Raw genomic sequence first — 16,560 nt, forward strand, 5'->3', positions numbered from 1 at the left:
TCCGGCAGCTTAGTCCTCTCCATCCTCGCTGATGTCGTAAACAGCCGCCCCTTTGGACCAAGGAAGGTTGATGGGTGAGGAGGATTGGGACATCTTGTTGGTAAATGGCCAGCGGAAGGCGGGCGAGGGGGAGCGCTCCCGTACAGGGCTGCTGCTTGGACTCTGTTTGGGGCTGATTGCTTGGAGCATATGGTCTTTTCCCTCCTTAAACATGTGTTTCAAGGCCCCTTCAGGTCCAAACATCTCCAGGAAGTTACTGATGAATTCCGGCGACTTCTCCTCCCACTTTTGAATGAGGTTGATGCTTTTCGCCTCCGCCTTCTGGACGAACTCCTTGGACTTCTCCACGTCCTTCACCTTCTTCTTCACTTTATCCACCCTCTCTTGTTGTAAAATTGTGTGCATGCCCTTTCTCATCGTTTCTCGTGAGTTAAGTTGTTGATGTGCACAATCAGGCGCTAATGAGTTTCGCCAGGTGCAACAAGTTTTTGTTTGGATTGAGAGTCATTCGTCCGTTGTTTGTTTCACGTGTTGCTATTCATTCAAGATGGGCCGAACAATCGTGGCCTCTGGCTTCGGCCATCAAGAGGAACTTTAAACAATTACAAAATATATATGTTTAATTTCCAATAAAACGTCTGTGTGAGATTTTTCAATTGGCGGGTGTTGGAAGTTTGTACGGCAAGCACACCAGTTAAACATTCAATATCGATTCACTACTCCTTGCTCTGTTTATATGACTTAAACCTCGAAATCTAGGAGTACGTGAAGAACAAGTCTGATATAGCTTTTTATACTGCAAGTTATTTGGCTGAGCGGTCACCTGAAGGATGAGATCCCGAATGTGCCCTGCCAAGATCTAAATCTGTGAAGTTTGGATCCCACACATCTCTGTAGCCGACGCTCCGCGCTCAGCTATTTTATCAGCTAAAAAAACACCACAGCTGCTGAAACACAAGCAGCAGGAAGCAAGTCGTGGCGTTTCGTGTCAGTGCAGATTACAGGTACCTGCTTTGCATAGCAAATCTTGTTTTGATATATTTCTTTTGAAATTTGATTTCCGCAAACACCTATTACGCACGCGCTATGAAGAGTATGAAAAGATAACATTTTCAGGGTTGGGTGGTAGGTTGGCAAACTCTACTAACGCCTGAAGCCTGCTATTCCTAGGGCCGTGCTTTTAAACACCCCCAGCCTTGTCTTGGGGCATTTTCATCCTGTGCCAGGTGTGCACGTTCAAAAGGTAAGCAGGGCCACACACACACACACACCCAACCACACACACACAACCACACACACAACCACACGCACAACCACACACACAACCACACGCACAACCACACACACAACCACACACACAACCACACACACAACCACACACACAACCACACACACAACCACACACACAACCACACAACCACACAACCACTAGCACACACACAACTACTAGCACACACACAACCACCAGCACACACACAACCACCAGCACACACACAACCACACACACACACACAACCATAATGACACAACCACACACACAACCACAACCACACACACAACAACCACAAAACAACACACACAACCACACCCACACACACAACCACACACAAACAAGCCTCCGGGCTTAGTTGCGCGTTACAAGACCATTTCCATTTCCATTGTAGTGCTTGTTATCTGGTTTATGTTGATTCTTTTCTTTAGGTGCCTTGATGCCTCCGGGCTTAGTTGCGCGTTACAAGACCATTTCCACAACCACACACACACAACCACACACACAACCACACACACACACAACTACACACATACAACCACACACACACACAACCATAATGACACAACCACAACCGCACACACAACAACCACACACACAACCACAAAACTACACACACAACCACAAACACACAACCACACACACACACAACCACACATACAACCACACACACACCGTCAGTGCACACTTTCACCAGGCACAGACACCATCAGTCGTCAGTGCATGCTTTCACCGGGCACAAACACCACCAGCCGTCAGTGCACGCTTTCACCGGGCACAAACACCACCAGCCGTCCGTGCACGCTTCCACCAGACACACATCACCAGACGTCAGTGCACGCTTTCACCAGGCACACACACACCACCAGCCGTCAGTGCACGCTTTCACCATGCACACACACACCACCAGCCGTCAGTGCACGCTTCCACCAGGCACACACACCATCAGCCATCAGTGCACACATCAATTGTGAATGCATCCACAACAACTATTGTAGCAATCGCAGTATGGCGCACTTTACTTTTAAACATATTCATCTAAAGCGCAGCATGCCACCATTGCTACAAAAATAAATACACATTTTTTTGGCCTACAATTTATTGACTTTTATTGCAATTGGTGTTGTAAGATTTAGCAATGCCAATAGCTCAATCTTAATTAACGCAAGACCTATTGCATTGCAAATGCTTGTTTTAGTTACTGGAGCAAAGCTCAAATCTACTGTTTGGGTCAGTTCTTTAAGAATGAAATTCTTGAATCTTCCCAGGCTCTGAGTAGGGATTTCAGACTTCCCAAGAATGGGACCTTCTGCTACTTGCAACTGCATACTTTTGTGCAGCAGCTCCCTGATTGTGACATCGCTATGAACCATAGTGAGTTCTTGAAGAGTTTTGTTAGAATCAAGAAACGTGGCTCTGTACACACATTCTATTCGATTGTGGGACAACAGTTGAGCACTGGTAACAAAATATTTGAGTGGCTTTCTTCCAATTGGGCACGGCGGTTGCAGTGCAATGTTTCTGTATCCGAGATATAGTTTCTGTATCCAAGATATAATACACTAATATGTTGCCGCAGAATGCCCTCCATATTTTGCGACTGAAAGCAACATTTTTTTTAATCCTTACCATGAACTCAGCTGTAGAAGGGCGCCTGCCCACAAAGCACTTCCCCACATGCCAGAACAGACCCACGAGTGTAGAGATCTTCTTGTGTACTATCTCCTCCCTTCTCTCTTCTATTCTCTTTCTTTCCCCTTTCATCCACTAAAATTCTTCTAGGAAGACAGTGGAAAGGGGACAGCCAAACATGTATACCACTTACCTGTATCATTGGCAAGGACAGCCAGTTTGGGATGTTACCCTGTAATGGTAAAGTGAGGATAACTATATGTAAAAAAAATTAATTAAATACTTTGAAATTAAAAAAAGACACTTATTATACACCGTTTAAGCTGTACAAGTGTGATATGCAGAAAAACTGCGTGTTTTAGGTGTGGTATGCTGGAAGCGGATACAATGCATATCTTTGCAACTTATGGCCCTGTCTCTCAGTTTTGACAGTGTTTGCACTGATTAATTATTTCTGTAAGACTAATATTACTCCTGACCCAAAAAAGGTGGGCGGGGTCTTCTTTTTTGCTGTTACCGCTGCAAGACTCCTGATTGCTCGCTCGTGGTTGCAGAAGGAGGCCCTGGATCCCCTAGCTTGGTGGCGGGAGCGAATAGCTCTTTGTGGTCTGGAGCTTTCATCCAAATCACCTTAAGCTAAGGAAACCTTGGGAACCGGTGAAAGACGCCCTGGTAGTACTTATGCCTGAGTAAGATGGTGTGATCAGACATATTTTTAAGGGATTCTGAATGATTTTCTACAGGAACGAGTAATCTCTTTTCATCGGTTACATTTACTGTTTTCTTTCTTTTTTTGTATTTATGAACGTAGAATGGTTCTTTAAATGTTTATAATTTATCTTCCCTCCTTTCTTTTTTAAATCATGCCTCCTCTACATGTGTATTTTTGGTGAACGATGTAAATTAACTATCACTCCTTGATTAAAAAAAAAATTAAAAACAAAAGAAGTGGGTTGCAGGTCATGAGTTTGTGTATTAGGCGCTTCATAGTCACTAAAATTAGTGATGTGTGTAATTTGTGTCATTTACTTTTCATAATTATATAAAAATTTACGAAAATTATGCAACATGCAAAACTGGCAGTTTGGCGTTATATTTTAGTGCAAATTGCCTCCTTTTGTCCATTTTGGACATGAGGGCGCTTTTCTTGCTAAAAAAAAAAAAAAACAGGCAAAAACACAACTGCTGCAAACAGCAGCTCATGTTTTGGTCGTTTGTGTTGTTTCTAGGCTCTCAAACTAAACTTTTGCTGCGTAATTACGCGACATTGGACATAATAGTATAATTTCAGGAATTTCATTTCATTCGAAATTATGCAATATTACGCAGATGTAAAGAAAACTTCGCTAGAGCCTAGTTATAATGGGACATCCACACTGCCATTATGTTCACCATTGTCCTGCTAATACCCTATTGTGACTGACTGGCTCCTACATTAGGACTGTGGTGACTATGGCATTTTGGCAGTGATGAAGTGGTCAGGTGGACGCTTGAGCACAAGTGGTGCCTGTGCTCAAGTCTCAATAAATGCCAGATTCTTTAAGCCTTTTTTCATATTTTATCATGAGGGACAACTCTTTTATGTGGCAAATCAGCTTTTTAGCAATCTAATAGAGTCTGGTGGAATTTTGTCATTTGATTCTATTAAAAACATGTTTGTCTTAAGTGGCTTTAAGTCTGTTTAGTAATACTCCTCGTGCGATTCTGTTGCTTTCTAGCTCATTTTCACAAATGCTAATATGTTCCTGTGTCAGTGCAAGACTGGAGTCCTACACTTAATATCAATTCTACTTCAGCTTATATCCATTAATTTGTCATTTATACCACATACATTGTGACTAAATTATGCCACTGGCAATTTACTCGCTCAGAAACTGACAATCTCTGGAGGAGCTAGAAACACCAGAGGCACTAACAATCTTCTGTTGAAACCTCGAAGATTCCGGAAGTAAAAAACATATAAGCGCTCCTTCTCGGGAATGGCGCCTAGGATCTGGAACTCTCTCCCGCCCGAAACCAGGCTTATCTCTTCCACCACACTCTTTAAAAATGAAGTAAAAGCTATCCTGATGGCTAAATACACCTGAACTACTATCTTGATCACTGTTAATACTCTGCACCGACCTATACTACATGTTTGACCCTTATGATTATTTGTATTAACTGACCTATTACTCACATGTTTGGCTTTGTAGCCATCTATTTGTACTACTTTGTAATCATGTTGGGCTTAGTTGCCACCTATTTGTACTAATTGAACTATTGATTTATCTGTTTAACCATGCTCCCTCATGTACTTCTCTTTGTAAAGCGCTCTGATATCTGCAAGGATCTTGTCCGCGCTATATAAAACTTTCAAAATAAATAAATAAATATGGGGTCAGTAATAGCATTTAATATCCCCACCATCCTATTTAAAATGCTTCTACCAAGCTTTTTGTGGCAGTGGCATGTCTTCACAGATGTCATGGTGCTGTAGCACAAATAAAGCAAATTTGTGGTGGTCTATTTTTTTACCTTCTAGTATGAGAGGAGAGAAATGTGCCAAATATATCCGTCATAAAGCACATAATGTACTGTAGTTGATCGACATTTACATTGTTACCAAATGGCTAAACATTACTCCCGATGGCTAGCTCATGGAGCCTTTCAGGAAGAGAGAAGTAGAGTTTTAATTCTAATTGTTTGCTTATCACACCTTGTAATTTACCTTAACTGTAAAGCTTTCCACAACAAGTGATTTGGTTGACATAAGACGCCATGGAGTTGCACATTATGCGTACAAAGGTCACGGTTACCTGCAGCTCTTTCCATTGCTGCCTTCCCACCTGAGAGGCAATCTGGGCGCACTATCCAAGGAGGCTGGTTTGTGAAAGAAGATCGAAGATGTGACAAGTATTCTGATGTCATCTAGAAATGCAGGACAGGAGATGTATAAAGGATGGTAGCAGTGATCTTAGTGGCAAGACAGTAAGCATCGTCAAAACAGTCAGATGAAAGAGGAATGTCAAAGTAGTCCGGTGAGAGAGGAATGTTTTCATATATATGATGCCATTTCCTGAATTTTACTTCATGAACAACATACCTCCATGGACCTTGTTTTGATTCCCAAAATATAAAGCGGCATGCTCCCCATTTCATCAAGGCTGGGACAAAGCCGTGTGACCTGCTGCAGCTCTGGTGACCTCCCTTGCTGGTGCTTTTGACTTGGTCAGCGTGGAAGGCCCCATCCAGCTTAAGGATTCCAGAGGTACTGATACAGAGTGCTGCAGCATCTACGCTCCACCTCCGTTCAAGGTTTCCAGCCCACATAACTTGCGTTGTGAACACAATTGCATTCAAATTCACAGTGACTGAGTCTTCTTTACTTACTACACAGTTTAAATCATTTTACGTTTTGTGTAGTGCAATTTTCCTATTCGTCGTAATCAGCTAGAGATTGTAATCTGTATATTAGGAATTTTGGTTTTGAGGGGAGGATTGCAATCCTCCATGTTCTTAAAGCAATTGCAAACAGCTCAGATTGCACTACCTGTGCAGTGGTACATTGTGTGCACCGTTGGTGCCCTGTGTTGTAAGTGCATTTCTTTTGCATTCTATTGTTTGTTCGGTTGTGTGGTTTCTTTTTATTATGTCTTACTTTTCCTAGTATTCTTTTGAAAGACAACTCCAGATGGACATTTTGGGCCGGATGTAGTAACCTATTTTGAGGACACAAAGGCTCATAAACGCAAAATAAGAGGGTCTGCAGCTACAAAATAGATGGCATTGCGAATGGATACCAATTTGTTATTTGGAAGGGCTTGTTATGGGCTTCTCTTCCAAATACAGAATCGGTATCCGCTTCTCAATTGTTTGTAATCGCAAATGCGGTTACAAACCATTGAAGAGTTACTGATCTCAAAGCTGGAGTTTGCAAAGAAAGAGAAGGGAGACCCTTTGGACCCCCTCCCATTTGTGAATTTGAAAAACAATTTAATGGGAAGTAGGTAGTGGTCCAGAAGACCAGTGCCTGCTCTCAGTGAAGCATTTTGAAAAAGATTTCTTTTGTAAAAGCAGCCAGTTTCGCTTAAGGAAAATGGGATGCTTTCAAAATAAAATACTACTTTATTGAAATGCACAGACATGGTGACCTGCTGACCCTTGCAGGCCACCGTCCCTGTGATTGTGGCCAGTCAAAGTGATTTGCAATGTCTGACCTACCTAATGAATATTAATAAGGTAGGCTGGATTGTGACCCCTTCCGCTTCATAATTTTACAAACCGTGGTACTACTACACAAGTTGGTTTGCAAATGTACACCTTTGTTGCAAAAATACTGGTCACAAATGGCAACCAGTTTTTGTGACCAGTGTAATCATACATCGGGCTCTTTATCTTTGATGCAGCTGTGATACCCATGTTACTCTTTGTCTAGTTTCCATCTGTGCCACACTTCCTTTTAGGAAGGCATCGACTGCTGAAAAGAGCTATTACAGAAGATCAGGGAGGGTTGGGAGGGCAGATTTGCATTACAAACTGAGTACCTGATGCCCTGGTTTGAGGCAACACTGATTATGTCCTCTCATTAGTGGCCCCTACTAAGTGTGGGTGGTGGGGGGGGGGCAGTTGGGGAGGGGGTGGAGCCAGGGTTGGATTGGGATTAGAAATCGGCCCGAGGTACGACAAAAAAAGTATCCCACATTTGCATATTGCCTTTCCTCAAAACCCTGCTTCAGCGAACTGTTATAAACACCTGAAAACAAGTGAGGCCTTTTCTGCTCAGGTCCCCAGCCCCCACGCAGTATGCACACATTAATTGGCCTGCCCAGCTAGAGAAAGGCAGTGATACCATTGCCAGTTGATAAAAGGGAGGTAATGGACGCTCATCTGCCTCCAGAAAGGCCACTCAGGGCCCGATTGGGCTGCTGGCGACATCTGAGCAAACCAGACACAGCCCAAATCGGCCCTCAGGCTTGACAAAAAAGCAGCCCACAGCTGGAACTTCGATACCGGCCACTCTGCCATTGCCTGCCTTACCAATCCGACCCTGGGGGTAGAGGAGGGGAGAATAAAACAAATTAAAATTAAACAGACTTACCTGGGTGCCCCCTCTGCTCCATCTCCTCTGTGCTGCAACAGGAAGCTCCCAGCCTCTCATAATCCCCTGTCCAATCACAACACTGCCTTAATCATCATTGTCATTGGTCTGAGCCCCGTGGATCGGATTGGAGGCTTTGCATGTTCCTCACCAGGCTGTGTAATGCCGCCTGGTGGGGAAGATGCAAAGTGCGCATGACGGTTTGACTGGCCATTTTAGGCCGGTCAAAACGCTATGCGCACTTTATAGTGTGCTTTACACTCCTCCTCTGCCCGCTCCACTGACCAGCCCGGTCCATCCGCCCGCACCCGAGCACGAAGGAGAACTAAAATTATAATAACATGAGTTATTTTCTTTTTAGTTTTCCCTTTGTACACTGCTTGCAGACCAGTGGGGCGATGCTTCTCCGCCTTATCGGACGAGCCGCCCCTGTGTCCGCTACAATATTGCTGTGTGATCTCTGTGACTTCAAGGACTGGGAAACCGCCTGCCATATTCAGATAGTCTTTGTGAACTGCTGTCTCTTTTGACAGCCAGAAAAAAGAACACCGAAAACTAGCCAATACTTCCTCATCAGAATGATGACAGGCTGTAATAGAAGTGCTTCCTGAACGAGGGAGACTTTTATCCGCTCTGGAAACAGCTAACATAATTTAGTAATTTTATTTCCAGGCATTGATAGCTCTATTTAAATGGTGCATGAACTATTTGTTGCTGTATGTTCTGTTGCATGAGTTTCCTGGACTCGCCATCATGCAGGTAAGTGGCCTCTGCTTTAACAGGGAGCCAGGGATGCGCCCTGCAAGCCTCACTTGATAATTGCCAGAGTGGCTGTGTGTGCAGTGTGATGTTCACTGATGCTGACAGCTGGTGACACGTCTCTTATCTTTGGCAGGATACTCTTGCAAGCTCGTGTCACAGAACATGTCTCTCATCATGGTGAACGAAGACTCGCTGGATGTAAGTATTCTGTTTCCATCATTATGCTGTTCGCAAACTATGTTCTTCTGACCTTTAATGCCCCTATTGCATTCTGCAGCTACAGGGTTAAATTGAAAAAATAGAATATATAAGCAACGTTTTTGTAAATGTCAAGTGCATTATAATTTGCTGCACAGATTGGTTGAGGTTACAGTAATGAAAACAGACAAGCTTTACAAAACTGAAACATGCTGGGAAGCTGAGCTCCTGGGTCTGAGGTGTGATCCGAGTGTGTTATTCACGTGATGCTCTAAACGTGTTCCTTCCACGGGCCTGAACCCTGTGCTGGGCCGGGGGCGCGGTGTGGTCCACAGTGGCTCGTTATATAAGGGTCTGCTTGAACCGAGCTTCCTCCCAGCCGGAGGGGGGCTCGCGGTGGCACGTCAGATCCGGTGATTGGCCCTCCATGAATGAACCGCACGCGCTATCTTTTAATGAGCAGATCGCTCCGGAGGGAGGAAGACGGCGGAGGAAAAGAGGTCAGAGCGGTTTACGTTGCTGCTGGTGCAATCCGCGAGCGCGAGAGAGCATCAGCAGGTCACGCTGTAAATTGCACCCTCTCGACTTAGTCTGATATCAAGTGTCTGCATGACATACTTTAATTCCACGGCGGAATTTCGCTTGGAGGTGACATACGCTCATAGCAAGCGTGGGCTGTCGAGTATGGGCATCCTTTGAAAGGGTTCCTCAGAATACTTTAAAACTGTCGGGGGATATCTGGAATTGCGTCTCACCTTATTACACTCCCAACCGTCATTCGATATCAACTGGGCTCAGAATCCCGAAAAAAACAAAATATGAGAACTAGACGGTGTCGTATTCACTCACCTTGCAACTGTAGCTTCCTGCTTCTGAGTCACGACACAGGGCTAAGAACAGGACTCGACCAGGAGCTAAAAGCAACTTTTCTTTTTTCTTCTTTTTAAATAAAGGTACAAAAGAAAAGAAGATAAACAGGTAGAGCGAAAGTGATGGTAGAGTATTCAAGGTTGCAATCAGTAACAATCCTCACTGGTCGAATATAGGGCCAGATGTAGGTGGGCAAATACCGGTCGGTAACGGTGAAATTCGGTAAATTTCAATCAATCAATCAATCAATCAATGACATTTATAGAGCGCACTACATACCCGTAGGGTCTCAAGGCGCTGCTACCGACCGGTATTTAGCCATGTGGGGTGTAGGGAAGGAATCGGTAATAAGGAATCGGTAAACACTAATTCCTTAATACCGATTCCTTATTGGCCTTGCATTTAAGGAATCAATCAATCAATTCTTTCTTTATTTCGATCGCTTGGATCATAAAAGATCACAATTAAAAAACACTCAAGAACAGTACATAATCCGAAAGACAGGAATAAAATCATCATGATTATCGTCTTATTTTACAAATTCAAAGTGCTAGTGCAAGATAAGAAACAGACTGCTATATACTTTTAAAAATCACATTTGTTATGATTGATAAAATCAGTTACGCTCCCTTCTAGATTGTGGTTGTCTGTGCATTAGATTATTGTAGTGCCTGTGCCGCATCCGTATTAGAGTTCAGGATGTGACGAGTGCGCTTGTGCCAGATCGCTGTTAGGAACTTAGCTACTGCAAATACAATCGGAGGTGCTAAGTCCGTCTTGAGTATTCTAAAGGCTGGAACGCACTGCCTGAAGCCCAGATTTTTGAGAAGGGGGACAAGCCAGTACTTTCTAGATTTTAAGTAGGCATTACATAATAATAGGACATGTAATTTACTTTCCAACTGATATGAGCATGCCGGGCATTGTTTAGTGGATGAAGGCTGAGACCAGGTACTTGTGAATGCTCTGAGGGGAAGAGTGCCATACCTCCACTGCAAAAATAACTTTCTGATAAGGACAGGGCAGATTCCATCAAGGACCTGTTCCAGATGGTAGAAGTCTTTAGATTGGATAAATGAGTATGTTAAAGACCCTAACCGTGTTTTCCCTAGTAAGGTGTTTAGTTTTGAATCATAATAATCCTTTGCTAAGCATTTGCGTGAGACCTTACTACAAGCGTTTTCAGGGTCTAGCCATAGTTCAGGCCTTCCCAGACTTTCACATGACTTTTTTAATGTATTTTAACCAGGGTATTTTCGCAGTATTTGGTAGACTTAAAATCTCTTTCAGCTCCATCCTGTAATTCAGGAGCTCTGGAGTAGCCCAGAGTCGTCGCCAGAATGTTAGTGGCTTTAGACCTAGTTCTTCTTCAATCGATCTCAGGCCCAGGTCAAATCTAAGGGGTAAAAGCGGGGTGCTTGAGGGTAAGGCTACCAAATGCCTAATGAACTTGTTTTCTGTGATCAACAAGTTTGGACCGGGTGTGTGCCCCCAGAGTTCCCCACCATGTGTAACTGCCCCCCTCGCCTGCATTTTGTAGATTTCGAGCAGTGGACCTAGTGGTTTAAAAGTTAATCTTTTTATTATCCTAGAAATACCACCCATTGACTGCACCAGTTTAAGATTAGCCTTTATTCGATGAGTGTCCCAGGTCATATTTTGGTTGATGGTCACCCTCAGATACTCAAATGTGTGAACCCTCTCTAACCTCGTTGTACCTATGGTTGGGTTTGGGCGAGTCGTGGGTGGGGGGCTGAGAATCATGAATTTGGTCTTAAGGGCATTGATCGCCAGCCCCCTCTCCCCACAAAACGCCACGAAACCATCCAGATTTAAGGAATCAGTAGTAGTCGCTATCAGATGTACGAGTTACTTACCTTCGGTAACGATGTATCTGGTAGAGAGGATTCTAGCCGCAGATTCCTTCACAGCCCGCCCTTCCACCCCGTTCTGCACGACCCTTGGTTTGGTCTTTGGTACTCGCCTCCCAGTGGGGGGCTGTGTCTCCTGTGAGTACCTTCTTTTGCTATTGACAGGTGGCTCCGTCTGGTTGCGGTTTATTCCTCCTCTTGGTTCCTTGGAGGATGGAGTTATGGTGCTCCTGTGCCCCGCTGCTCTGGCTACTCCAGGTTCGGGGGGGGGGGGGTTGCCTTCAATCTCTGTCCTTCCCTCACTCCCTTCCTCTTGCTGCTGAAGGTCCTGGCCCCTCTGCTAACCTCTGAATAGGGGTCATCTGGCCAGGCCTTGCCCTTGTGCCTCGGGGTGGTTGCCCTCTATCCTGGGGTGGCTTGGAGGTTGTGTTCCTGTCTATCTTGGGACTGGCTCCCCTTCCTTGTTTCTGGATGGGGGTGGTGGGCCTGTTACATGTATCATGGCTTTTACGCATGTTCCTTGTCTCAGGCGGAAGGCTGTCTATGTACTGGCAGGGTGGCTGCTCAGGGCTCTGCTTTGTTCTTTCTCCTTTCCCTGCCTTGGATTCTGCAGTTTTGACACTGCTCCTAGTCGTGTTGTTAGTCACCATTTCTTTTCCAATTTTTCTGCTCTTTGCACACTGTTCCCATGCTCCCACAGTTTTTTATCTGGTGGCTCCACGTTGTGGTGTGGAAATAAAACTGACTTAGGCGCGCTGGGGCGGGTCTTATGTGACCTGGCTGACGTCATGTACGCGGACGACTCCTGGGCGTATTTACATGATGCTACCCTGACCCCAGCGCGCAGGGATGCTGTGGCAAAAAGTTTCCGGATCCAGTCTCACGCCTGGGGATAATTCTACGTGAAGGAATCTGCGGCTAGAATCATCTCTACCAGATACATCGTTACCGAAGGTAAGTAACTCGTACTTTGTGATCAATGTGGCAACCTGGCTCTACAGCTGCGAGGTTACTACATTAGCCTGGGATACATTACTGTCTGGATGTTCCTGGGCTGAGCTTACAATCATGGGGTATGGAAAGGGCACGCCTCTTCGGTTGGCAGCAACTGCATTTCCTCGCTACTGCACAGAAGAAAACTATCTTCGTTAGTCTTATGCTTCACAGGAGTTTTGGTTCTAGAGTCTACACTACGGGAATGTGACATTTTACTGTGTCGCATTAAGTTGGATAAACTTGCACTTCAGAAAGGGTATAAATGCTCAGTGTGTATCCAAATCAATTGCTTCTATTTACCCACCATGCCACATTAGTTTAGAGCCAGTTGTATGCTGCCGCTGCCCATAGTTTCTTCATGCAAGACACACTTTAATGAAGCCTATGTTCTTAAAATCTGGTATTTACTCCTGTAACGATGCTTGAAACTTTTGTTTCACAACTGATATTCAGATAAACTTGGCCTGCTATGGCATGTTTGTGGATTTAATTGCAATTTACATCATTTGGTGAGCGCCGACTATAGGCACATCTTGACCAAGGTTGCAGCCGCCCTAAAATGCTTCTTTTATGGTGTTTATTGTTTAACTTGCTTTTATACAACAATTTGCTTGCAACATGTGAAATAACGGGCATTCCACAATATGTTTTATTAATGTAGTGGTTGCCTTGTGCAATGAGCCTGTGTGTGTTTATATTATTCTTTTATGTATATCTATCAAATTTGTACTAATACATAAATTAAAAAATCAACCATCAACTACCAGTAAATGCCTGCACGAAATTGGGTTGTTGGTTGAGGACACTACTGTTTTGAGGAACTTTCTTGTACCCTTCATATATTTTTCTCTGTGTGGATATAAAGTCTGGTATACTTGCTGGGCAAACAGGTATACAAATCGAGAGTGCATTGTGCCGGTCATAATAAATAGCATTGCTCGTTGTGTAATTTGTTCACAACTCATGTATATTGGTTACTAAAGTGTTTATTTCATTGATGACTAAAGGAAAAATATCCTGTAAACAACTTTTCATCTTGGAGAAACACTTTATTTTCCTTGTTAACTCGCAGCTGTCCTTGTGTAATTTAGAGGTTATACAAGGGTTTTTTACGTTTTTAATACTATTTTTGAAATCCACCAGAGGGTAACACAACAACCCTCGCAATTAGGCGTGGGCGGAAAATCCGTTCCGCTCGCGGATTTTGCGGATTTTCGGGAAATCCGCAATCCGCGAGATTTGCGAATTTCCCGCAAAATCCGCAAATCCGCGAGCAGCGGATTTTGCTCGCACTGCTCGCACTGTTCGCGTGAGTTCGCGCCCCGCGAATAAGTGCAAAATTGCAGAAATACGATTTTAGCAAAACTGAAAGTAACTACTTACCAGGTTCAAAAGTTCAGGCTCATCATTAGTAGCCATTTCCTGGAGTGCTTCCTGAGGGGCCCCTCCAGAGTTCAGTTGCCAGTTGAAACTAGTATGTGACCCTGCTCTGAACCTCAGAATAGTTACACATATGCCACAAAGGTCCTGAATTACAGCTAAGGGAGACAAGCAGGAGCCAGGCTGGAAGTTAAAATCCATTAATCAGCCCCTAATTCATTATTGTCAGTTGGGGCAGGGCAGGTGTTGTAACTAATTTTGCAACAATGAAAGCACTTAGCAAGTGCAAAAGATCACTAATCAGGGCGCACTAAGGAAGCAGGTGCCAGCTAAAAAAATATTCTGTGACACATGAATCAGCCCCAAATTAATTCAGGTCACTTGAGGCAGGGAAGGTGTGCTTTGCTTTGCCGAAAATAATGTACACTGGACAACCAGAGGGTGTGGTGATGAAACAGAGGGTGGCATGGGTGGGCCAGAGGGTGGCATGAGTAGTCAGAGAGTGGCAGTGGTGACAGAGAGAGGCAGTGATGAAGAAGAGTGTCCCAAACAGGCTGGACACGTAGAAACAACAAGTTCGCGAAACTTGCGACCCGACAGGTAAGTTCGCAATTTGCGAAAGTGTACAAAACCCTCGCGAACTGGCAGAAACACGGGCGAACACCAAAAAAAAAAAAATCCGCAAATTCGCGGGAATTCGCGGATTTTGCGGATTGCGAATCCGCAAATCCGCAAAATTCGCGAACGCGAGATCCGCAAAATTCGCTCATGCTTACTCGCAATCCGCATCAAGAAAAGTAGAGAGCTTTCCCCCAGAAATACATGCACCTATTGACAAGCCATGGGCTCCCCTGTAGGAGAGTCTCTTTTGAACTTTAGTGACGTTTGCGTGGTCTTCAAACAGCCCTGTAATGATTTATGAACTTACAAGCCTTCCCTAATGTTTGGTTTATTATTCTCATTACCTGTCACCTGGAGTGTCGAAAGCCTCATTAATAACATGACATCATGAAGGAAAGCAGCTGCGCCTTGGAATTGTGCCAGGTGAACGAACTTGCTGTCAGAGAAGTGCACAGCAATTCTCAGATGATTAAACTATGCATACCTTTAAATGGTAGGGCTGGAGACTGGAAGGCAATTTTGCAAGAGGACAATGGGTTATTTTACCACAGATTTCATTCAGAATAAAGTTCCTCACAAGAAATGTAAACTATACTGGGTGTAAAGAAAGTGCTAGAAGTTCACGAAGTAATAAAAATAAGACACTCTAAACTCAACCGAGTGCTGAAGGAGGTATTTCTCTATAGTATCTACCTAACAAGTACATTGCAGAGGTTAACTCATGGTAATATAATATTAACCATTCTGTACACATCCTCTTCACTCTTCTAAAACCTACGGGCCAGCCATCCCTGCGTTTTGGAGTCTTTACCTCATAAAAAGTGGTTTGACAACATTTTTCTTATTTGCTTTAATCAGGAGCAGATTAGGAAAAAGTGAACCCATTTTATCAAAATACACATTCATTAAATAAAAAAACGTAAATCTACTCCCTTAGGTTTAAATTTATGTTTGCAGTCAATTTGTGTCTTTCTCGAATTCAAAGATATGCTTGTAGGTACTTGTGTGAAGTTGTAACTGTCACAGCTTCTCCAGTAATACTCATGACACCTTTCTCTGAATTCGATTTTTACATGAGCAACAACGTACAGGTATATTTGTGGAGAAGGCAATTCCCAAGAAAATGTGCATGCTAACTTTTTCCCGTTTCCATGGTGAACATACTTCTCTCCTAGAAAAATAACTGTCCATACGCTCTCACCAATGTTGGGGAGTATTCTCCTCCCACTACAACCTATGAAACAGGCCTATTCCTGCCCTGGAAAGGAGTAAGTATTCTATGTTTTTTTGAAGGTGGACATAGACCAAGAAAATGGTTTTAATGCCCAAAAACGCAAAACTGGCATGACTAGTGCATTGTAGAGTAGTGAAGTAGCGTTCCTACTCTAGCAATTTATGTTAGCAGTCTCATTTGCCATGTGTATCATGACAATTGTTTACTGAACTTAGCTTGTAGTATCATCCCATCTGTATTTAGCTTGTACATGATTTGGCATGGTATACTTTAGGGCATTAAAATCCATTCTCCCTGTGCACAAGTGCATCCAGACCTCTTCCTGATATGTATGACTGTGTTTTACACTGTATCATTGTTTTATACATCCGCAAAGACCATTACACAATTGATGCTTAGATGTCCGGTTTCAAACACAGGATGGCAAGCCTTCCAGACATCATCCCTGTCTTTCTTTCGGCTTTTCACCATAAACTGTGACCTATCACAATTCCTAGTGACACACCTCTAGTGCAAATGCAAAAACAACAGTTGATGAACAGAATGCAGAACAATGTCATACATTCACCCCAGTACAGAGATCTGGGCCTAAATCCATCGTTTGTTTGCTCACCATGCCATTCCAATTTGGACCCAGCCATATGCA

The 16,560-nt window shown here is 43.8% G+C and overlaps 1 protein-coding gene across 1 annotated transcript in view; it reads left to right on the forward strand.

Annotated features, from left to right (window-relative positions):
- ATP8A2 (ATPase phospholipid transporting 8A2) overlaps nucleotides 1-16,560 on the forward strand; it is a 2,134,099-nt gene that overhangs the window by 973,211 nt on the left and 1,144,328 nt on the right. The window contains exon 24 of the mRNA XM_086935178.1: nucleotides 8,878-8,942. Coding sequence (XP_086791304.1) covers nucleotides 8,878-8,942 — 65 coding nt within the window. The remainder of the gene's footprint in view (nucleotides 1-8,877; nucleotides 8,943-16,560) is intronic.

This window comes from Lissotriton vulgaris, chromosome 8 (genome assembly GCF_964263255.1).
Source record: "Lissotriton vulgaris chromosome 8, aLisVul1.2, whole genome shotgun sequence".
Lineage (NCBI taxonomy): Eukaryota > Metazoa > Chordata > Amphibia > Caudata > Salamandridae > Lissotriton > Lissotriton vulgaris.